A 24,682-nucleotide genomic window follows, 5' to 3' on the forward strand; every position below is an offset into this window, starting at 1 on the left:
GTGTCACAGATGGGATCTGAACCTGGGTCCTCTGATGTGAGATCCAGTCCACTGTTTACTCTACCAAGGGCAATGCATGCCAAGGGAGAAGAAAAGGAGAAACATCAGACAGGTAAGGACACAGCAAGTGGGTGGGGCACTCATGCAGTGAGAGACACTGAAATATGGAGGTGATTTTAAAAGCAGCCAGTGTGTCTTATGTCCTTGGACAATGGGATGGACCAATCTACGTGCCTCTCCCAGAAGAACCCAGGGGCTTCTGTTTGGCCAGGAGAGCCTGAGAGTATCTGGCTCCACTGGGAGGAAGGATGATTTCACTGATGCTCCTCAGCCCCTCCCACTTCAGGTCATCTTGCTGATTGTGGACAAGGATCTATGTCCAGAACAGGACAGTCAAGTTGATGGTTATATACAGTGCAGATCTGTGGGCTCCTTGGCCCCCTGTGCCCTCATTTCTGATGGGCTGTCTCCATCCACAGTGGAGTGAAGGCATTTGAACCAGACAGAGACTCATGGTGTGTTTTGCTTTGTTCCTGAGCTGCCATGGCCACACGATGTTTTCATTCTCCAGAAGCTGAGCATCTCTATACTTAGCACCACTGGACCTCAGATAACAGACTCACCTGGTCACTGAGTCCATCCTCAAGCCTGGTCAGGTGGACTTGACCTGCCTGTAGATAGCCTTTAGAGCCCAGGTTACCTCCATAGCATGAAGACACTTCAGGGCAGGTCTTAGGCATGTTTTGTTTGGTTTGGTTGGTTTCAAAAGCAAGTAAACAGAATGCTTCCAGTCAGGCCCTCCCCCTCTGCCTCACTATGCACTCCCTGGGTGCTTGGGGAAATCCCAGGGGACACCAGGTCTGGCAGATCCCATCAAGTACGGCCCCCCATGATGACCCTCATTTGCTGTCTGAGCACCAACATGGTAGCGGCCAGTGGATCTGCCACTGAGCACCAAACTAAAAACTGGGAGAAGATCCAGGCCACCAGCTTGGGAAGCATCTTTGGCCACACCTGACCGTGAAGGGTGCTGAGGAGCAAAGATGTAGGGAGCTCAGGGCAATCCATGCATTCTCTAGACCAGGGACTTCAATCCATGATCAGAAAGAGAAGACCTCCTGGACATGGAGATGCCAGAGGTTCATTGGAAAGCCACCACATTCAGAAAGGAGAAGACAGCAGAAATCCATGGAGTTCTTGGGGGCTCTGAGCTACAGAGCCTGCCAGGCTGGAACTTGAACCCATCTCTGCTCTCACATGTGCAATCCAAACCACTCTAGTGCAATAGACCAGGACTACAACACAAAAACTCTTTGGTGTAACCACCCCAATCCCCCAACACCACAGAGTTTCCATTATGGCCCCATTGTTGTTGTATTCAACTCTTCATAACCCATTTAAGGTTTTCTAGGCTGACATATTGGAGTGGTTTGCCATTTCCATCTCCAGATTATTTTACAGATAAGGAAACTGCAGCAAACAAGGTTAAATGACTTGCCCAGAATCACCCAACTAGTAAGTGTCTGAGGCTGGATTTGAACTCAGGAAGATGAGTCTTCCTGATTCCAAGCCCAGCACTCTGTGTACTATGGTGCCCTCTAGCTGCCACTTCACACCAATTTAGAGTCCTTGATAACCTAAATGAGCCTTTTCCATTTCAAAATCCAGAGACCGTTTCTTCCTAGAAATCATTCCCTATGTAACTCTGGGAGGAAGGTATCACTTTCCCTGTGTTCAAAAATGACAGAAAACCAGGATTAATCAGGATAGATTTTTATTATTATTATTTTTTGATGGCAAGATTTGTTCACTGCCTAGAAAGTGGTTATTTTATCTTCATTCATTCAATAGTCAGAATCAACTTCCAGCTAATTCAGAGAAAGGAAAGCATAAAATGAAAGCAGTTGTCATGGCCGGCTCAGGGGAAGAGAGGGCAGGGGGTTCCAGGGCATCCTAATGGCCTCCTGACGCCAGCAGGTATATTTCCTTCTCTCTCCTCTGCCTGAAAGGTGCATGTCTTCCCTTCAGAAGGAAGCCGGATGTCACCACTCAAGCCTGTCACCATCATTGCAGACCCTCATCTAGGATGCAAACAAAGAACTATTTGGAAGAGAAAAAAGCAGAGTCCCATCAGCACTGAGGTATTCACAGAATCATGTGCTTTACTAATCTGTGAATATTGTGGCAAAAGATTTTGTTACTGCTTGTTCTTAAATTCTTCTTTGCGAGAAAGATTTTGTATTGTGCTATTAATTTGATGGGATCTAATAGTTATCCAGATCTTTTGAAGGATTTTCCCCCAGGAAAGGCCCGCAAATTGATACTATCTGAGAAGGAGTCATACAGTTTCCAATTAAAGGATTCTTCTTGTATATAAGCAAATAGCAGGAGTTGAACTGCATAGAAATAGATGCTAATTTGAAACTTTAGGAGATAACTTCAACACTTGAGAAACAAGGAACAATCTGCTGGGGAGAAACAAGAGGGGCACAGACATAGGGACAGAGATGGGGAGAGGCCCTTGTTCTCTGCATACATCAGGCTATCAGCAGCTGCCCAGTGAGCCCGGCATTTCTGTCCTTGATGAGAGAAGTGATGAGGCTGGCACCCTGCCTGACGCTGTCTTGTAGATGCTGCAGATTATCCTGGAAAGAACAACAACAGCCATTAAGGACCTTTTACAAATGCCCAGTGGGTCGGGAAAGACACTTCCTGTTGCCTTGGCGCCCCTTATGAAGCTGCTGCTGACACAACTGTAAAGATCAAAGGAGAAAACAGTAAAGCACTTTGCAGACTTGAAACCCTGCAGTCAAAATGCCAGATATTCGTGTTATTGTTGTTGTTGTTAAAGGGGGACTCCAATCTGATTTTCAGTCAGGGGGCCTGCTTGCGGCCCATTGCTCCATCCTCTAGCTGGCCTCAGCTGAGCCTTGAGCCACCATGCACTGCAAGGCTGGGATTGGTCCAGAGGAACCGGCCTTAGCAAAGACCTCTCATGACTAATGTGGTCAGCATGCTCTGGAGAGGCAAGGGTCAGCATTGACCCAACATAAATCACTCCCCAGCACAATCCAAAATGGCCTTTACTTTTGGATCCAAATTCTTGGCTCCCCGATGGATAAATATTTTAACAGTGATGCACGGCTCCCCTAGTGCCTCTCTCCAAGTGTCTTCTAACAGGCAGCTTGATTTGGGGCTGAGGATGAGTGTAGGCGTGAGCAGTGTGGAGATTCTCTAAGAAATCAGGCGTAAGATGAATTTTCAGTCTGAGTTAACCCATAAACTGCCAGGGATTGGGAGAAAGCCTTTAGGGGCACCCTGGAGAATCCCTTCTCTCTAGTTCCCCTGAAGGTCTTAGGCTGGTGATGCTGCTGTATGGGAAGTACTTGACTTGGAGTCATGCCTGCCCCTAGACTAGAAGACTTCCCCCCACCTAGATAACTTTATATGTACTGAATAGCTTTATACAACAGAGAATGGCGACTCAGGCCCTCGGCCCCTCTCCATTTCCATAACCTGCCTGGACTCCAACCTGGGAACATGGGCTATATCTCAACCTAGAATTCCTGTGAAAGCCACTGACCTCATTAACTGGGATCTCCTGCCCTTGGGCTTTCCTCAGATGAGGAAGGCCCATCACTTAAAGATGAGGCCAACAGGCCACTTCATTGGCTCTAGAGCCCCCCCCCCACCCTGCTGCCCCACCCCAGGGGCCACACAGACCCTTAAAGGAGATTTCCTCTGGTGTGAAGCAGATGTGCTGCTTGTATGTACTTTTCTCTTACTCTTTTGGAGTTTATCTCATGCCTCTCCTTTCCACAGCATTCACTTGCACAGAGAGAGAACACACAGAAATACCCCAGGCTCCGCTTTGCCCTTTGTTCAGGCAGAACTCCCAATGGGAGCGGTAACTGAGGAGCTGTTCCTTTCATCATCTCCTTAGACAATTAAACCCAAATCCTTTCATTACTGGCCAAAGACAGAGATTTTGCAGGAGGCTCTCACATCAAAAAATGAATCACTCGGATAAGCTGAGTGCACATGTGCTTGTTTTAGTTGCATTGGCAGACCCCCCTGGGCCATGGGCAGCCCAGGCCACTGACCAGAGAAGCACCAGAGCAGGGGGCTAGGGATCCTACCACTTTGCAGCATTATCCAGGTGCATCAAGTCTTGGGGGTTTCTTCTTCCTTCCCTCCTCCCTCCCTCCCTCCTTTTCTCCTTCCCATTTGTTCTTCCTTCCTTCTTTCCTTGAAATACAGATTCTAAAAATTCAAGACACATTTAATTCCTGCTCTTTACAGGGCTAGGAATGCTCATGGCGCTTCTACCCTTCTCTGGAGGTGGGGGTGGAAATCCAACGGCCACACAAGGAAATGAAAAGTCAATTTGAGAAGGGTGAAGCGCCAGAAACTGGAGATCAGTGGAGTGACTCCTGAGCAGAAGCATGAAGGGAGAGGGCAGCCCCTCCTTGAGACTGGACCTGTGCACCACATGGTTCCTGCTATAGGGGTCTGCAGTGGATAGAATACCAGGCCTGGAGTTAGGAAGATCTGAGTTCACTTACTAGCCATGGGACCCTAGGTAAATCACAAACTCTGCTGGCCTCAGTTTCCCCATATGTAAAAATAAGAGCACCCACCTCACAGGACTGTTGTGTGGACCAAATGAGATAATAATTATAAAGTGCTTAGCACAGTGTCTGGTCCATAGTGAGCACTACATAAATGTTAGCATCGTCATCACCACCAGCATCTTCATCATTACATAAGAAATATTTGTTTAATTGAATGCCAGGGCAAAAAGAGTCACCAATCCCCAATGAATGATTTGAAAGTGGAACCCAGATTGCCAGGAAAGGATAACAAAGATCAAAAATACCTGTTTTGATTTCCTCGTAAGAGAATTGTGTTGCTTTTCCATCAAGCTGGGTCCATGCATACGGTGCTCCAGCACATGTACATGAATGTGTGAGCATGCACACACACACACACACACACACACACACACACACACACACATGCACACACTATTCATTTGGTCTCCATTTCCAAACTCCATCTCTGATACTGGAACTAGGGTCATGGCACGCCAATGATAGATAACAAACTTGTAAATAAGCTTCTATTTCTATTCTAAAAACTGCTTCTCCCTTTAAGTGCCCCTTTTCACACACATTCTGAGTCTTCCCTAACAAATTTGCAGGAAATTCCGTGTACACAAATTGTTGGGGAAATCCATTAGAAATCTTGTAGATTTTGTTATAACATGAAACCCAGAGTTCAAATCATCGCACAGTATTCATTCCTTTTCTCAGTTATTTGTAAATCATGGTAATAAAAGCAAAACAGCAGCCAAATCGAAGCTCGAACACCCAAGGGAAGTTACTTGCTTGAAAACAACAATGGTATGTACTACCGGCAGTTCTAGATGACCAAAGCACCATAACCCAACTGGCCCCAGGTCCTCCCAAGATTTCAAAACTCATCTGTTGGACTGAAAATCGGGGCTCTTCTCAAGGATGGTTTTCTTTGTTTAATCCCCCAAGTCTGTACAAAGGAATAGTTGTTATAAATTGAATGTCCCAGCCTTCAACAAAGAATCCAAACAGCAAGAATCCCCAAGAGCCTTCTAGGTTATTGCTGATGGAGAGTTCGACCTTTCACGTCATGGGAATATGATGAAAAGTCACACTGACCCCCCTGCACCCCTCCCTCCAGACCTCCCCATCCCCATCCCTTTATAAAGCTTGGACTGCACACTCAGCAGAAGGGACAGAACAATTCCTCATTAGGTGGTGAATGACTCTTTGCAAGGGGGATTTTAACAAGATGAGAAGAAAGTCAATCAAAACAAATATGAGAAGTTACTTTTGATCATTAAAGTGCAATATTGCCTTACTTACCATTCTTCAATTCAAAATCAAAGTATGAATTATTTCCAAAAATCTATTACATATGACAAAGTATTGCCTCCAGCAATGAGATTCTACTCAATTCAATCTCATTCAACAGACATTTCTTAAGGGACTACAGTGGCTAAGTCACCTCTGAGGGGCTCTGGATGCAAAAAGCTGCCTTCAGGGAATTTCCATCCTAATAGGGTCTGATTATTACATTTGGGTGAAAGGAATAGGGGATATGGAAGAGACTTCCAATATGAAGTCATAACAATAATAATTATTATTGACAAAATGATAAGAACAAGTATCAATAATAACAATAATGATAATATCCATCAACAAGCACTTATTTACCACTTACTATATAGCAGGTATTGTGCTATGTATGAGAGATATAAATAAAGGGAAAAATAACCTTCCCTGTCCTCAAAGAGTTCACCTTCTCTATGCATATAAACATTTGCAGGCCTTCTTAGAGGGGAAGGGAGAGGGGACTGACCTTGGAAAATACCTCTTGCATTAGGAAGGGAATATTCATTTCATGGAAGTCTGTATTTCTCTTCAATCAATGAACATATTGAATCTCACTGATTGAGGTTTTATTTCTGTTTGATAAATTGATTATCACTTCAAGTATCTGTTATTGTCATACTAGAGAATTCATGTACGAGATGCTGTGGTTTACTTACTTAAAGAAGATTATGTAATAATGTTTAATATTATCAGCCATTTACATTTATATGTCATTGTTATTGTATGTACTCTGGGTATGGTTTGGAATTATTGTATATATTACAAGTATGCCCTCAGTTATGCAGCATAACATGCATTTTTACCATCATATTGTCTTTGGTGAAATTAATATGAGATTTATGAATTATGGATTCTTCTTATTACACTCACCAAGGAATCCTTTTTAAAACAGTAGTTCTTTGAGAGCAGAGACAGTCTCATTCGTTAGCCCACCTCCCCCAGCCCACTCTGTGCAATAACCCCTCAGGATGCCAATCTGGTATCCCCAAGATGTGCTGAAATTCCAAGCAGCCAAAGTAGTGCTGGAAGGATGCTCCAGAACTCCAGGTGCACAGATGAAACAACTGGGAACTTCTCACAAGGGAGTTGGTGGCAGGCAGGCGGTCTGAGCTGATGCAGAAAATATCCACCCCATGAAATCACTGATGCTCCAGCATCTCAGGAAATAGTCATCTTGTGATGCTGGGACAGATACTGCTCCAGGCAATGGAGGAAGGGGATTTTGCCTCCAGGGAGATCAGGAATCTAAGCAAAAATGTTCTCAGTCCACATTTCCCTGCTTCGTTTTTTAGAGGACACATTACATTGTTCCATGAGCCATCTGCAGGAAAGATAATGATCTGAAAGATTCTTTTAAAGTTTTCCATAAGGACTTGGTTTATAAATGACACTCATTTTTTCCTGTAATTCTTTCAGACAGTCCTTGGTGGACAGACATACTCAAATGCACGGACTCTCTCCTGTATTTCTCAGGACATATGAATGTGGAACCCCAAAATTCTTGCTCATTTGATAGAAGAGAAAACTGAGGCCAAGAGAGGCCTTATAACAGCGTTCTATAGAGGGAGCCTCATGGACATTACACTAGGGCTGAGGATGCTTGTAAAAATAATCAAGAAATTGGGGGCAGCTAGGTAGCCCAGTGGATAAAGCACCGGCCCTGGATTCAGGAGGACCTGAGTTCAAATCCAACCTCAGACACTTGACACTTACTAGCTGTGTGACCCTGGGCAAGTCATTTAACCCTCATTGCCCTACAAAAAAAAAAACAGAAAGAAAAGAAAAACAACCACACAACAAAACAAAAAATAAATAATCATGAAATCATGGAAGTATCATAGAGGAAATGGGTGGTGGGGGTCATTAGGTGTTCCTCTTTAAAGAATTACACTCTCTCACACAGAAATCCATTTGGAATAAGTAATCTTTTATTTAAGTGCTAGAGAAAGGAGACCTCTAGAGGAGTCCAAAAACAAGGTTCTCTGAGATACCTATCCCCTCAAACAGGAGAAAGGCTATAGCTTTTATAAATGGTCATGGGGTGACCAGATGGGGTGACCACCTGACAATGGAAAGTTCCCTTTAAGGTTGGGTAAAGCTTGAGTGGGTGAAGGCTTGAATGAGAGGACCTCTGAAGTTATCTCTATCCACCAGTGCAGACCAGGCAGCAGCCATGCCTAATGGGCTTATCTCCCTTACTTCTCAAGGTATGTTCATCCTTGAGTTTAGCTGGCCAGTTTAAACTTGAATAGTCCCAATTTCCTGACCCCACAACAGAAGATAAAGCATGAGACTGTGGAGGCAGTGATACCTTGGGTTCAAATCCTACCTCTTCCCCTTCCTGCTACTTCCACAACCTCGAGTTAATCATTTTTCTTTAGTGACCCTAGGTCTCCTCACCCTCAAAATGAGAGGGTCCAAGAGACCATCTCAAAGGCTCCTCCTAGCTGGAACCTTGGCAAGAAGAAACATCACCAAGGCAGTCCAGTGCCTGTCTGAGATTTCACACGTAATCTTCCATCCAATTCAGTAAACACTTATTATTCCTCACCATGTGCCAGGCACTCTGAATACAGACCTAACAATGCAGTGGTCCCTGCCTTGGAAAAGAGCCTGTGCTCTATTGACAGCAATAACGTGCAAAAAGAGAGGCAAGTAGCAAACATGCCCCACATAAATACAGAGTAATGGGGGTGGGGCTGCAACTGACCTTTCTCCTTGTGCCCCCCACACCCCAAATCTAAAGGCCTGTCCCTGCTCTTGTCCCTCACACACATTTTTCCAAGTGAGCCTGCTGGTTCTCTACTCTCATTAACCTCATCTCAGGCCAGGGCTTTCCAAGTGCCTGGCCCACAGTGGACATTGAATACATGCAGATTGAGTGGCTGACAGTTATCAGTGACCTCTAGTTGCACTGTAGTCTATTTCCTGCGTTTGTTATTAGATCAGGGAGGAATCGACTGTGATCACTGAATCTCAGTCATTTTTCAGTATCAAATCATGATCCCAGGACTCCGGAAAGTCGCATCTTGAAAAGGGAGAACAAGCATGACAGAAGGCATTGAGCCAGGAAGAATAGGGTCTGTTCTCTTCCTCCTGAAGCCATGGGGAGACATGCAGCATGAATGGAAGCGGGGACCATGGAGGGAGACCAGGCCTTTTCACCATCATTGCAGAGTCATGATCTCAAGCCTTTTCAATGGGGCTCAGACAGAAAGAGCTGCTGTGCTGCCAGGATGTGTGTATGTTTCATGTTTCATGGGCCATTTCTTTGGGGGGGGGGAGTCCGGCTCCAGTCAGCCTCTGGCCAGTGGCAGAGGGTCCATCATGGATGACATGCCCCTCCTCCTGTTTGTTCGTGGCTTTGATCTCCTCGGTACATCTTGAAAGCTTTCATTGCATGAAACTTGCTGAGATGATTAGGATTGCTGACATCAATCTCAAATGTTATCCCTGTGCTTTTATAAGGAATTATGAACAAGTTTGACCTGTGATACTGGCCCCATTCTAAGAGTTTACTGGTTGAGGTTTTCAGGTGACTCAAGGGTCTGTGTCTGTAGTAGGGAAATCAATCACTTGTCAGTCCATTAAAAATAGAAAGCTTTCATCGTCTAACTCTAACCACAGGAAGATACCTTGCCAAGTATCTGGGGGGGAGGGGGGCAAATGTTTATGGCTGGAAGTGATGTGCTGCACAGTTTCTACCATTTCCTTATAAAATCTATATTGGACATTAAGTCTGGGTTCCCTAAGGACAATCCTCCTGTACTATCTGGTGGCAACAGTTTTATCTTGAATCATCATAAGCCACAAAGAGACCTGTATAACCCAGGCACTTGCCTTGTGTTTCTTTGCTTCCAAGTATGAGCTGAGTTCATGTGGATGCGGCCCCTTCTTGTTCCTCAGCTGTTCCATCGGGTCTTCCTGGACCTCAACCGCCTCTGGTTACGCTTGTCAAATCCAATGGAGTGTACCTTTCCTCAAGGAAGGTGAAGTGACACCTGCTTGTTGCCATGGCTTCTGATCTTTTTATCATGCTTGCTAAAACATTTATCTATCTTCTTGATTTGAGGAAAAGAGGCAGTTACTCACAATCTCTGTAATTCGTAATATTGCAAAAGTTTGGGTTGGGACACTTTCCCAATCTGTTGTGGCCTATTTTTCAGTTCCAAAAATGTATTCAGGTGGATGTTGCCTGGTCTTAGTTGTTTCAATTGTATTCTTTTTGTTCAGCTTGGATTTCAGGATGCAGTAGAATTAGAACCTGGAATTAGGAAGACCTGAGTTCCAATCTGGCATCAGACATTTCTTGATAGCTCTATGCTTGGTGCATCTTGCTTAGAGAAAACTGAGGTGTTTGTAAATATTGCTAGCATCTACCGGTTCAATATAACCTCCATATTCAGGATCAAGAGCTTCAGTCTCACTCTTTCTTTGTTGAACATTAAGACTTACATATTTCTCAAGTGCAAATGACAGTCTGATAGCAGATGGAAGAAGCTATTGTTTTATTCAATATTTTGTCCTTCTTCAGATTACCTTACACTTACTTAACTGTGTACCTGTTGTCTCTTGCAAACAGAATTACTGAATCCTGCTACAAGAACTTGCTAACTCTGTGACCTTGAACAAATCACTTCACTGTGAGCCTCAGTTTCCTCTTATCTAAAAGGAAATTATAATAATACCTGTGATATCTACCTTGTGGAGTTGTTGTAACACTTCTGTCCCAATACTCATGGTGCTTGCTCTGCTAAGGAAGGATACCATCTGTGTCCCTTTAATTTCTGCTCAACCTTCAAGGCTGAGCTTAAGCCTCCCCTTCTCCAGGACTCCTTCCTTGGACCACTCTGATCTCCTAGGATTTCATTTACTCCCTCCCACCCTTCCCTTTTTCCTGAATCATTCAGCAAACATTTAAAGAATCACTAGCTAGGTATAGAACACTGTGCTATGTGCTGGCCAAGAAACCATATGCAGAATGGAAGAGTCCCTACCCTCATGGAGTTTACAATCCAATAGAAAGTGTAACTTTACTGTCTGTCACTTATTTATCCCTTACTTATGTATTAACTTGTAATAACTCTGGGAAGATCGATTACAATGTTGTTTTTTTCACTTTTCATGTAAATATGTATCAATTCCCTGGTTTGATGAAACAATGGGTCATGGTGGATTTAGAGTCAGTGGGCATGGTTGGGTGAACCCAAGCTCTATTATTTATTGCCCATTGTTGTTTGTCCTTTGTTCTCCAAGAGAATCAATGGCATTAGGAGGGCAATGTCTTGACTTGCATGTGAATGGGTTTTAAGTGAGTATGCTTGGGCAAGTCAATTAAGCCTTTCTTGGCCTCAGTTTTCTTGCCTATACATGGAAAGTATGAAACAGATGAAACCTATCTCTGAAACCTATTGACACTTTATTTTTAGCCTAGAAAAGTTCATAGAGGGGCCACAGTAGGAGTCTCCAAGTATTTGAACAACTGCTCGGGACAATGAAACTAGAAGGCAAGTGGCAAAGGGACACATTTAACCTTGAAGTGAAGGAAATGGCTAATAAGGATTCCCACCAGGATGTGGAGGATAGACGTTAAGAGACATCAGAAAAAACTTGTCTGGGGGCTGTAGTCGCCCATGAGCTAATCTGCATCAACAGAAGGCAAGAAGAAACAAGCTTTTGGCTGAAGAGAAAGTCACCAGCCAAGAAAGTGTATGTGACCTTCAGCTGAATTAACTGAGGTCTGGCATCCCAGAACAAGGAGGTGGTCATCTCAATCTATCTAGGCCAAGCAGATTAAAAGCAATCTTTGACATTAATTCCAGGCACATTCGAGCTAAATGGCTATTGACCATATCCTGTTCTCATCACACGCTCACTCATCCCATCTCCCAGGACAAGAACCACACCTTCACTCTCTTTACACTGCCCCTGCCTCCATCTTGGAAATAGTTGCCCTCTTTAAGGGCCACTTCAAAGGCCAGCTTGACCATGAAGCCTTCCTGAGGCTATCCCCAGCTGCAAATGAGCTTTCCAAGTCCTCATTATGATTCCCCCGAGTTTCTCCTTGGCTCTTATTTTTGTGCTTTCTATCATCTATTTTTATTTCCTCTCTTGATGGTGGGTGGCGCAAGCTCTTTGAGAGAAAGGTTTCAGGTCTCAGCTGTCTTTGTATTCCCCATTACTTATAGTCAGTTGGTACTTAAACATTTCTGGGCTGAAGAGGGCAGCACATACAAGTTCAGACTGTACAACAAAGAATCACTACAATTAAGTCAGGAGTCAGAAAACATCCAACTCAGGTTCATCAGGAAAAGCTTCCTAGAGACCCTGAGGTAGGAGTCCAGGGGGCGGCCCTCCTGGAGTGATGGCCAGAGGTATGCAGAAAGGGCTGAAGGGACAGCGATTTGGATCCCATTCAGTTGTAGAACATTAAACAAGGCAGGCTACACAAAAGCAGCAGGTGTAGTTCTCCCAGTCTCTGTTTGGGGTAATAATTTACAAAGGACCTGAATGAAACGCCTTCATGCCAAGGTCTACCTGAAGAATGGAAATTATGTTTATGGTTATTTCCTGAAAGCTCAGAGAAACACTCACCTAAGCACATGCACCTCCTAAATGCCTCATTTGATTTAGACCCATTATTATATGTGTTGGGTTTTTTCCCCCTTCGTTAAGCGAGAATGTGAGTAGTGTCTCAACTCGTTAGTCTTTGGACAGAAAAAGCACATCATAAATGCCAACAGTTAAACAGCTAAATTAATGTTGGTAGATAATCTTGAAGTGGTGTGATTCTTAATGTGGAGTTTTTTAATGCTTATTTTTTTATAGGATCATAGATGAAGAATCAGAAATGGCCTTTCAGATCATTTGGTTCAATCTTGTCATTTCCAGGTAAGGAAACTGAAATCCAGAGGGGTTAGGTGACTTGCTCAGGATTACATCTAGAATCTGTCACATTCATAGCGGTAGCTAGCATTTTTAGTAGATAACATTTATACAGGATTTTATGGTTGCAAAGCAATTTATAAGTATTTCATTTTTTCCTTACAATAACCCTGGGAGACAGAGACAGGTACTAATATGTATGCATACATTATACACATATATCTATATATGTATATACATGTATAAAAATGTATACACATGTGTACACATATATGTGTATGCATACACACCTGTATGTGTGTGTGTGTATATATATATACACATATACACACATAATCTAGAAAATATGTTCATATACACAAACAGCTGTCCAATGTTAGTTTTCCAAAGGTCTGTAGTGACGTGGTAAAGAGAGTTCCACCATTACGTTCTGACTGAGACAATGAGCCTCACCGTCCCTATTCATAAAAGTAAGATAATAAGACCTGTTCTGCCTATCTTCTGGGTAACTGTAAGGATCAAATGAGATAATGTAAATACAATCACTGTTGTAGCTAACGGGTGCTCTGTGGATTTAACATATTATTATTGCCTTTACAAACTTTATATATGTTTTATAATGTGAACATAAGCTGAGAGAATTAAATTTCTAGGTTGATTAATGTCATGTGCTCTAACTGAAAGAATGGGCCACCAGTGATAGCTGAATTTAAACACTGGAAAAAATACAAACACAAGCATTTCCTACTGCACACTAATGGGCTCCAAACAAGCTCTGCAGAGCAGATGTAGTAGAAATAAAACAAATATTTATTAAGCCAAAAAGTGATTTTCTCTCAAAGTTTACATTTTATATAAATACATTGCAGAGGGAGCTTGGAGAGCTTGTCAATTATAGGAAACACTAAGCCATCAAATGCTAACTCTCTGGGGACCACAAACATACAGTGTCGAGCTAGGGAAGCAAAAATGAAAATAAAAATTTTAATCCAAACATACATTGATTTGTTGGTCATAGTGGGAATGGTTTGGCAGTATAGGGAGAAGGAGATCTGTTTTACATTGGGAAATAATGGATGTTTGCTTTCTCTGTCTCCATATTTTCATCAAGGTACGGGACATGAGCCTAAGTAATTTTAAATTTTTGATCCAGCATCATAATAAAGAGAAAATGAGTTTAAATGGAAATTTAGTAAATGACACATTAAAAATCTCCTGTGGGCCCCAGGAGCCCATACAAATTACATAGGAAGGTGTTTTTCAGTCTCAAGTATAATGCTCCAGTTTCCTGCCTATTTTTATTTCATAAAGAATAATTTAGCAGAGTACAGATCAAGAGAGTAGTGACCACATATCTTTCCAGTTCACACCACTTTGGAAGCACCAAAAATGTCCAACACCCACCCCCAAACTAGCTGTGAAAACAGTAGTGCAAAAAAGCCTGAAGTCTGAAAGAGTGTCCCATCCCACCCCCCTCAACCCTATGTCGGGAACAGAGTCCAACATTAACATAAAGTTCAAAATCAAGAAATGGGGTGGAGAAAAATGAGCAAAAAACAAGGACAACAAAAAGAACCTGAATATAAAAATTACTATGCTGAAAAGGAAGATCATGATACAAACTCAGAAGACAAAGAAGCTAAAGGAGCTACAAGCAAAACCTCAAAAATTATTAATTAGATGCAAGAGCTATAATAATTCCTGGAAGAGCTTAAATATGATTTCTAAAATTAAATAAGTTTAGAGAAAAAACTAGATTAAGAAATGAAAGCAAAGCAATAAAACTGTAAAAAGACAACACTGGTAAATGAAGCACAAAAAATACTGAACACCTAAAAAACTGAATTGCCCAAATGGAAAAATGAAGTACAAAATCTCACTGAGGAAAAGAATTCCACAAAAATTAGAATTTGTCAAGTAGAAGTTAGTGGTTCTATGAAACATCAAGAAACAATAAAACAAAATCAGAAAAATGAAAAAATGAAAATGTAAACAATCTCATCAGAAAAAAAAAATTCCTGGGAAATAGGAGAGATTTAGGAGAGATAATTTAAGAATGATTAGATTAGGACAGCTAAGTGGTAGATATCACACTGGCCCTGGATTCATGAGGATCTGAGTTCAAATCTGCCCTCAGACACTTGACACTTATTAGCCATGTGACCCTGGGCAAGTCACTTAACCCTCATTGCCCCATTAAAAAAAAAGAATGATTAGATTATCTGAAAGCCAGGATCAAAGAAAGAATCTGAATATCATATTTCAAGAAATTATCCAGGTAAACTTCCCTGATATACTAGAACCAGAGGGTTAGGGTTAGAATTTGAAAAAATTCATTGATCACCACCTGAAAGAGATCTCAAAAGGAAAAATCCCAAGAATATTATAACTAAATTCTAGTTTCCAGGTCAAAGAAAAAATACCTTAAGCAGCAAGAAAGAAACCATTCAAATACCGTGGAGTCACATTTAGGATCATGCAAGATATAGTAGATACTGAATTAAAAGAGAGGAGGGGTTGGAATATGCTATTCCAAAACGCAAAAGAGTTGAAATTATAACCAGGAATAATATACCCAGAAAAATAGATATTTAATGAAATATAGGACTTTCAAGAATTATTGATCAAAAGACCAGGGCTAAATAGAAAATCTGATCTTTAAATACAAGACTCAAGAAAAGCATATAAAGGGAAAAAAAAAACACTTTGGGAGACTTATATGAACTCATGAGTGGTGAAGTGAGAAGAACCAAGAAAACATCATATGAAGTAACAGCAGTATTGCAAGGATGATCAACTGGGAAAGACAGCTACCTTGATCAAGAAAATGATCCAAGATCATTACAAAGGACTCATGATGAAAAATGTTGTCCACCTCCAGAGAAAAATTATGAACTCTGAATGCAGACTGAAGCAAAGTTTTCTTTAATTTCTTTATTTTTGTTTTCTTTTATTTGTATGATCTTTTGCAACATATGCCTAATATGCTGATATGTTTTCCATGACCTCACATGTATAACTGAAATCAAAAATCTTCTCAAGGAGGGGGGAGGGACAAGAGGGAGGAAGAGAATTTGGAATTCAATTTTTTTAAAAAATGATTGTCAAAAATTCTTTTGCATGTAATTTGGAAATATTAAATAAATTTTTTAAAAGAACAATTTTTGAATTTAACAATTTAAAAACAATTCTACATAAAATTAAAAGAAAAGCAGCTCCACAAACCTTTTTTTCCCTTTGTTTATTTGTTATAACAGGACATTGACATCCTTGTCGGAAGGCTGTGGATGACTGAAATTCCAGTGGAGAGCTTAGATGATTTCTGCAGAACAAATGTTTTCCCTGATTGCAGACAATGCAAATGAGAAGAGCCAGAGATGAGGCTGGCACTCAAACAGGGGACCAAAGGCAAGGGAGAAAAGCCCCTGTGATGACAAACAGGAGGAGGGAAATACTAGGTCATCAGCCACATCCATGGCTATTGGAGATCCCAGCTCCCCACTCATGCCCAGGAAAGCCCTGGCCCAGAGAGAAAAATATGTTCCCTGGGGCTTCATCAAAGCAGGATTTCATCAACTATTTGCTCTTTTAAAATGATTACCTTTGTTGTTGTTATCATGCATATTATTAGATGTCCTGATAAACTCTCACCACCCCAGGACCAAAAGCTTGTACAGAATCCCAGAAGTCCTAGTCTGGGTCTCCATCCTCTTTTGGAGGTTTTGTGTTCATCAACATGACTGGAATACATACACACACAACACATACTTGGGGCAGGGGCATTAACTCTAAAAGGCACATGTTCCAATCCCACATGATATGGGTTTTCTTTGTGTTGCATCTTGTCATATCTGGGAGCAGAACAGAAAGGGGGGAAGGGGCCGTCAAGCTCTTGGACATGCTGATGCACCAGATAGTCCGGGCTGGAGAAACATCAAGACTTGTGATAATTATTATTCTTGTTAGGTGACACTGTCTACAGCCCTTCTGAGAAGGTTCCCTTTTGCCATTAACTGTATACTCTGTAGGAGGAAGAAAGTGGGGTTTTTCAGCAGTAACTGTATATACTTTTCCATGGGAACAACCTCAAATTCCTAGTCTTGGACTAGAAATGCTTTAGGCTCTTGGGCCTTCTTTACTTCTCAGGAGAGACCTCATTTGAACCTTGCAGGGAGACTTGGGATCCCCATGTATAGTTTCAGAGTTTGTCATTTGAAATATATTGGGGGTACCTGTCTCTGTTCTAAGTTATTGGGGAACTTAGCTGGGGTTTCTAACATATTGCTACTTTTAAATTAGAGGCTAGTGCATCAGGTCTTTGCATTAAGCATTTATTAGTCATATTAAATGTTAGTAAAGAGAGAGAGAACACATGGCTCCAGGTAGAGCTCAGAAGCCCTACATTACCTAGATAGAGAGGAGAGAGAGGGGACCTGTGGCTGCCTCCTCTGGCATCCCAGCCAAGAGAGGGAGTGAGAGGAGAGCTGAGAAGAGAAGAGAGTGAACCCCTTCTCCCCTAGGATTTTTATCCTCTCTCGGGTAGAGGTGGGTCATTGCACATTGATCCAAGCTAAATGGCCAGTAACATTCAAGTCCACTGATTGACATGACTTGGAGGGGTGGGGTCTCCCAGGTGAGTTAACTTCCTTTAGGTTTTTAGGAAGGTCAATCTATGTTTTTTTTTTTCAATTCTACTGACTCTGGGCTGGCCCTGGGAAACCAGCTAGGCCCCAAGTGGGGGTGTCCCTGGGTCTCCCCCAAACCCCCATTATTAATAATTTTCTCAAAACATGCAGCCTCAAAGAGGGGGAGCCCTGGAAGCAGAGAAAAGAGTCAACATAGATTTAGGAGAGAATTGGCCCTGCTAGTTGGGAGGTGAGCTGTAGATGGACTGAGACTCGGGGATCCCAGGTGAGCCACCACATCTCTGACACAGACACAAAGGGAAAACACCAGCCATGATGCCCTCTTAAGATACGGCTGGCATCTTTCTCCACAGCTAGTTCTCCTCTGGACTGCAAGCCATTAGTCACCATTCACAAAGCTCTACTGCCTTGACTGTGTTCAGAACTTACAAACTCACTGTTAGAAGGCCACCTTTGGCCAATCAAAGACAGCCACCCTCCATAGCCATTGGGGAGAACTTCACATTTCATGATGGGATAACAGAGCAAAGTCCAATCTTTGCACTTAGTTTAACACTGTGTTAATATACCTGGTGATCTCTGTTACTTGTCCCCTTGTGTGAGTATTTAACCTGTGATTGAATCAACTGAACTGAGGGGGAAGTGGGTTGGTCATGGTTATACTGACCAGTTCCCTAGAGATGAGAGAAGGGAAGCGACTTGTCCAAAGAGGGGGACTTGGGATTTGAACTCTTCTGGTGCCTACAAATTCATCACTACCAATTCAGCTGCCTCCCTAGTCTGGAAGCTAACAGAAAGCAATCTCCTGAGGGCAGAGCCCGTGACACTGTTTCTCTGGATTCCCAGGGCCTGGTATATAACAGGAGTTTGTTCAGAGATTTGCATTTACATTATCATATTTGGTCTTTACAACAACTGGGCCAGGGGAGGTGCTGCTATCGCTTCCCTTTCACAAGTGAAGAAACTGAGGCTAAGGGAGTTCAGGCAAGTTGCCCAGGGATACAACCTGACTAGTGTCTGAGGCGGGCTTCAAACTGGGGTCGTTTTGGCTCCATGCCACCATGCTGCTATGAATGGGCAACCTCTGGAGGAAGTAACCCAAACCAAGTGCCCTTGTGCCCTCGTGGGCACCTCAGCTGCTGGCGGCCAGAGTCACCGTCTTATCACACCCTGAGCCATGCCTTAAATGTCACTGGAGTGGGAAGCCAGAGCATCTGAGCCATCTCTATACCAAGCAGACGACTGATGCTTACCCAAGATGGGCCGGGGTGAGCTGCAAACAGGCCTTGCAGGGCTCAGGATCCTGGTGTTCTCCAACCCCTTCAACTTCAGAGAGGGTGGGGGGAAGGTCTGACACATTTAGGAAAAGGGAAAAAACTCAAAGGTTTTCTTGGGCTCTGAATCAGCTCTTCCCAAACAGGATTTTAATTATTGAAGCATAAATAAAACCAGAAACATATGAATTACATTTCACTTAATACACAAGTAAACAACCCTACTCCAGGAAGCCGCCAATGCGCCTCCTTGCCAAGAGACGCAAGAGATGCTTAGCCACGGAATTCCTGAAGGGGCATTTCATATGCTGCCTTCCCAGGCACCCTCCCCATTCTCTCTCTAAGGTGCAGGAACGGGCCCTGCTAATGCATTCAAAAGATGGAGAGTTTCAAACAACAAGTAAACACAAGACAGAGCCTTCTAACTTGAGGCTGGCTCTGCATCCTAATGTTTCCAGTTAGAAGAAACAATCCAGCGCTCCACAGACTCCAGGGCCAGTTATAAAATCTTACGGCTTGTTTAAAAGTAGCTTGTTTTCTTTCATGTAACCCAATGGAATTGGCTAGAACATAAAAGCGTCAACTGAGTGATTCAACTAGACAGTAATCACCCACAGATTGGGAGATAACATGACAGGAACAGAACAGGCAAGATCGGATAAATTCTAAGTGGCTGGACCCAAAGTGGTAGTGAGAAAGCTCCCAAGCTCTCTGGGAGGAAAGGTGCCCAAAAATGTCATCTGTAAGATGCCACGACCCACCTCCCAGGACTGCCGTGAGAAGGGTTCTTAAACCAAGAAGGGCTGGATAAACACCTCACAACTGTAAAACCTTTCCTCCTCACTGTTCCTCAAGTTTCAGTGATTTTCTCCACCTCCCTTGCCTTCCTGGGAGACCGGAGAACAGCATCTCTGGATACACATCAGCCTAACCAGTCCCATGTCCCCAACTGCCCTGACTCTGCATAGGGTCCACAGGCCGATCTCCCAAGAGAGGGCTCAGACCCTCAACACATTTTTATTGATGTTTTCTAGAAGTCTTCTCCAAAAGATGACTCAACCTCATCAAAGAAGACATTTGGGGGTATTTCAGAGCTCCCAGATGATCCCATCTAGCCCATTCATTTAACAGAAGTCAAGGGACAAGTTCAGATGGTTGGATCTCTTTGGTTGGTCAGCTGCACTTCCAAACTTCCAGGAGAGCTCCCTGACCTCCATGGAGAAGCTCCATGGGAAAGGGGTCCTTCTGAGTGAGAAACTGAGGCATCAGAAAGAAAAAATGTGGGTCTTCTATTGGATGTCTGAGAATCACAGGCTCCATGATTCACAGTGCCTAGCACCTAGTAGGTGATTAATAAATATTTATTGATAGATTGGAGTTAGAAAGGACCTTAGAGGCTATCTCATCCAATCCTTCCAATCAATCAACAAGTGTTTAATCAGGGCTTGCTGTGTGTTAGCTACTACATTAGGTGCTAGGGAATACAAAGACACAAGGGAAACAGGCCCGGCCCTCAGAGAGCTTACATCCTACCAGAGGGCCTTGTTCTACATCTTCATATGTAAGATAAAACAAAGGCACACTAAATACAATGTTAGTGGAGGGGGTGAGGCCAGCAGTCCCCCAGGAAGGGAAAAGAAGGGCAGTGGGCCACAGAAGATTAACTTCCCACTGTTAGAATGCAGTCCCTGAGGGGCAGCTAGGTGGTGCAGTGGATAGAGCACTGGCTCTGGAGTCAGGAGGACCTGAGTTCAAATCCAGCCTTGGACACTTAACAGTTACTAGCTGTGTGACCCTGGGCAAGTCACTTAACCCCAATTGCCTCACCAAAAAAAAAAAAATGCAATCCCTGGGAACTAGAGATGGACAGATGCTATCAGGCTTACCTTTAACAAAGGGGCAAAGAATGACTTTGGTGGAAACACCAACTCCTCAGCTCATTTGGGCTCCTCCCAGGACCATGTGCATGCACATATGCACCTGTGTGCCCACATGCTTGTCTGGAGTGGATGCTGACCCTTCTCCCCCTTCAGTAGCAATGGCGCCTCTCCTTTCTGGAGCACTTCAGAGTTTGCTAAGGGATCTCTCCCCAAAATCCTGGGGAGCAGTTGGACAAATATTACTATTGTCATTTGATAGATGAGGACACTTCCCTACAAACATGTGGCTGTCAAGTATCTGGGGCAGGACTGGAACCCTGGCCTTCCTCTTAGCCTTCCTCCTGCCACTTCTGGGGAATGATAGGAGTCAGAGCTGGAAGGGACCTGGGAGATCGCCTGGTCTAATCACCTCATTTTACAGATAAGGAAACTAAGTCACCAAAAGTAAGTGACTTGTTCAAGGTCATAGTGATCATGGTCACCTGGCTGTGACTCCAGGCCAGGCCCTCCCCCTCCTCCATTTCTTCTTGATTTCTTCCCTCTATCCCAAGTTAGAAATGATTCCTCAATCATTGAATTTCTCTCTTTGGCCTCTGCTATGTAACAGATAGTTCCTGACTTTGTTATTATCTGTGTAAATGTCTCATCCCACTAGGAGATTGGAAGTTCCTTGAGGCCAGGTGATGTAATTTATTTTTCTTCCTTGCATTGCTAGGGACTATCCAATGTAGTGCTTGGCACTCAGTAGCCCCTTCAGGAAGATCTGTTCAATAAAGGATTCCACCAGCATCGTAGATTTCTTCCTTCATAATTTAAGAAAATACCATGCATAGACCAATGGACTACTTGGGCTTTCAATCTTTAATCTCTTAAAAAGGCATCTGGGGGCAACTAAGTGGTGCAGTGGATAAAGCACTGGCTCTGGAGTCAGAAGGACCTGAGTTCAAATCCAGCCTCAGACAATTAACACTTACTAGCTGTGTGACCCTGGGCAAGTCACTTAACCCCTATTGCCTCACCAAAAAAAAAAGGCATCTGGTTGTAGTGGATAAAGGGTTGGACACTGAGTCAGGAAGACTTGAATTTGAATTCTGCCACCAGCCCTTTTGAGCCCTGGGATGCTGGCCAAGTAACTTACCGTCTCTCAGCTTGGGCTTCCTCGTGTGTAAAATGGGGATATTAATGCCCTCACCACACAAGGTTACTGTGGGGATGAAATGAGACCAGCGTGGAGAGCTTCGTGCACCTTAGAGTGACGGAGAAACGCTATTGGTTATTAAAGAACAAGAATGATTACTTTTCACCTTAGTTATAGAACGCGTACTGTATATCGTATTACTGTATCATTACTGTTTTTGTTTTTTAATCCACACATGGGCTGTGTTTGGAGATTCAGAGCTAGAAAGGAGCTTGCTGATGATCTTATAACTTAAGAATCTAAGACGCAGAGGTCAAGGCCACACAAGCAGTGCTTCACCAGCGGGGAGGTGAGCCAGGTTTTCCTCCAAAGTGACCCATCTCCTTTTCTCTTCTCTGTGTCCTCGGTAACATCATTAGGACACATCATGGGTAACACAGTGAAGCTAACACACACCCACCAGCTCTCCCTTCATTGCCTTCTGAGGTGTTTTAAAGGGTGGCATTTCTTGAAACAACATACAAGTACCTTTTGACCCAGAGGTCGCACTGGGAGGCCCCACGTCCAAAGAGGTCAAGCAAGGGAGACCTCCCCAGATGCCAACCTATTTGTAATGGCACTTTGGGTGGCAGGAAAGACCTAGAAACCAAGGAGGTGACCAATTATTGGGGAAGGGCCCAACAAGCTGCGGGATATACATAAAATGATTATTTCTTAGAAATGATGAATATGACAAATGTAGAGAATCCTGGGAAGACATCAATGAGCTGATGCAGATCAAAGGACAGAGACCCAGACAATGTGTGCCATGACCACAACATGGAAATGAAAAGAACAACAACAAACTCAAAACTGAACCTTAGGAAATTATAATGACCATCCTTGACATGAATAAAATTAGTTTTGTGGTTTGTTGGTTGCTTTTTAAAAAAAATTTTTACAGGAACATACAAACATGTGGAGAGAAGCTAAGCTATTTTTCTCTTTTCTTTCTTTTTTTTATCAGAAAGGAGAGTGCATGGGTGAAACTGAAGGATAGCTGACCTTCCTTCTGAAAGCAAGGAGGAGTCAGATTTTGATCTCAAAGTGCAGGCCTGCCACTTACTAGTTACTTAACATCTCACTCCAGTGAAAGAGAATTTAACTTAACGACCATCATTTAATAAGTATTTGCTTTGCACAAAGCGCTCTTTTGGGCATTTGGTACACAAAGATGAAATATGACACCAAGCCTGTCTTTAAGGAGACATACAGACAACTCTTATGACACCAATTATAACACTGCTGAGAGGCTGCCGGAGGGGTTACTAAACACCCTTAGTCTAGAAAAGGGCTTTTCTGAGAGGGGGCAGGGCCACGTCACCCCATTGACTCCAGTATGAGGTCAGTCAAAATCGCAGGCTGTGTTTGCCATGAGCTGAGGTTGAGCCAGGTCCTCCCGCTCTGCACTTTTCACAGATGTACTTGTGTGTTTTGAACAATTTTCACAGCACCAAGTTTCCCTTGATAAGTTATCTTTTTCAGCTAACCAAGCCAGATGAGGTCAGGGACTCTTTTCTTTGAGTCCTGTTTCTGTGGCTCCCAGCCTCAAACAGGTGCTCACTTAATCAGGATTTTGAATGAACTGGTTAGGTGATGGATGGGCCACATGAAACAAAAGGGGCCTGAAGCAGTTTATGTCCCCAAGTGAACAGTTTCTGTATCTCTCTGTACAAGCTGAAGAAGGCCAAATGCTTGGATATGTAATTTATTTCTAAGAAAGAAAGAGAGAGGGAGGGAGGGAAGGAGAGAAGGAGAGAAGGAGGGAGGGAGGGAGGGAGGGAGGGAGGGAGGGAGGGAGGGAGGGAGGGAGGGAGGGAGGGAGGGAGGGAGGGAGGAAGGAAGGAAGGAAGGAAGGAAGGAAGGAAGGAAGGAAGGAAGGAAGGAAGGAAGGAAGGAAGGAAGGAAGGAAGGAAGGAAGGAAGGAAGGAAGGAAGGAAGGAAGGAGGGAAGGAAGGAAGGAAGGAAGGAAGGAAGGAAGGAAGGAAGGAAGGAAGGAAGGAAGGAAGGAGGGAGGGAGGGAGGAAGGGAAGGAGGGAGGGAGGGAGGAAGGAAAGAAGGAAGGAAGGAAGGAAGGAAGGAAGGAAGGAAGGAAGGAAGGAAGGAAGGAAGGAAGGAAGGAAGGAAGGAAGGAAGGAAGGAAGGAAGGAAGGAAGGAAGGAGGGGGGGAGGGAGGGAAGGAGGGGGGGAGGGAGGGAGGGAGGGAGGGAGGAAGGAAGGAAGGAAGGGAGGGAGGAAGGAAGGGAGGAAGGAAGGAAGGAAGGAAGGAAGGAAGGAAGGAAGGAAGGAAGGAAGGAAGGAAGGAAGGAAGGAAGGAAGGAAGGAAGGAAGGAAGGAAGGAAGGAAGGGAGGGAAGGAGGGAGGGAGGAAGGGAGGAAGGGAGGGAGGGAGGGAGGAAGGGAGGGAGGGAGGAAGGAAGGGAGGGAGGGAGGGAGGAAGGAAGGGAGGAAGGAAGGAAGGAAGGAAGGAAGGAAGGAAGGAAGGAAGGAAGGAAGGAAGGAAGGAAGGAAGGAAGGAAGGAAGGAAGGAAGGAAGGAAGGAAGGAAGGAAGGAAGGAAGGAAGGAAGGAAGGAAGGAAGGAAGGAAGGAAGGAAGGAAGGAAAAGAAACAAACATCTTCTTGAAAGACAATCTAGAAAGTGCAGAAGAGAAGACACACAGAAGCAGGATAACTGTTTCAAAAGCAGATCTGTTAAGCATTATGAACTCTGAACAATGTAATCACCAGCCTGAGGATCCATGGTGAATATTATCTACCTCCTGACAAGAAAGGTGATTGGATTGAGGGTATAAAAAGAGATATTCCTTTGTGGACAAGGCACAGGTGGGAATTTCTTTTGGTTGCCTTTGCATATTTGTTACAAGACAAGTTTTTCTCTTTTGTTTAC

General features: G+C 43.6%; 1 protein-coding gene across 4 annotated transcripts in view; it reads right to left on the minus strand.

Annotated features, from left to right (window-relative positions):
* Window positions 1-1,768: 1,768 nt before the first annotated feature.
* CRPPA (CDP-L-ribitol pyrophosphorylase A) overlaps window positions 1,769-24,682 on the minus strand; it is a 247,301-nt gene continuing 224,387 nt past the window's right edge. For 3 of the 4 annotated variants that reach the window (XM_043966930.1, XM_043966932.1, XM_043966933.1), the window contains one exon: window positions 1,769-2,645. In XM_043966930.1, coding sequence (XP_043822865.1) covers window positions 2,538-2,645 — 108 coding nt within the window. In that variant the 3' untranslated portion in view covers window positions 1,769-2,537. The remainder of the gene's footprint in view (window positions 2,646-24,682) is intronic. The other variant, XM_043966931.1, reaches the window with a different exon arrangement.

This window comes from Dromiciops gliroides, chromosome 5 (assembly GCF_019393635.1).
Source record: "Dromiciops gliroides isolate mDroGli1 chromosome 5, mDroGli1.pri, whole genome shotgun sequence".
Taxonomy (NCBI): Eukaryota; Metazoa; Chordata; class Mammalia; order Microbiotheria; family Microbiotheriidae; genus Dromiciops; species Dromiciops gliroides.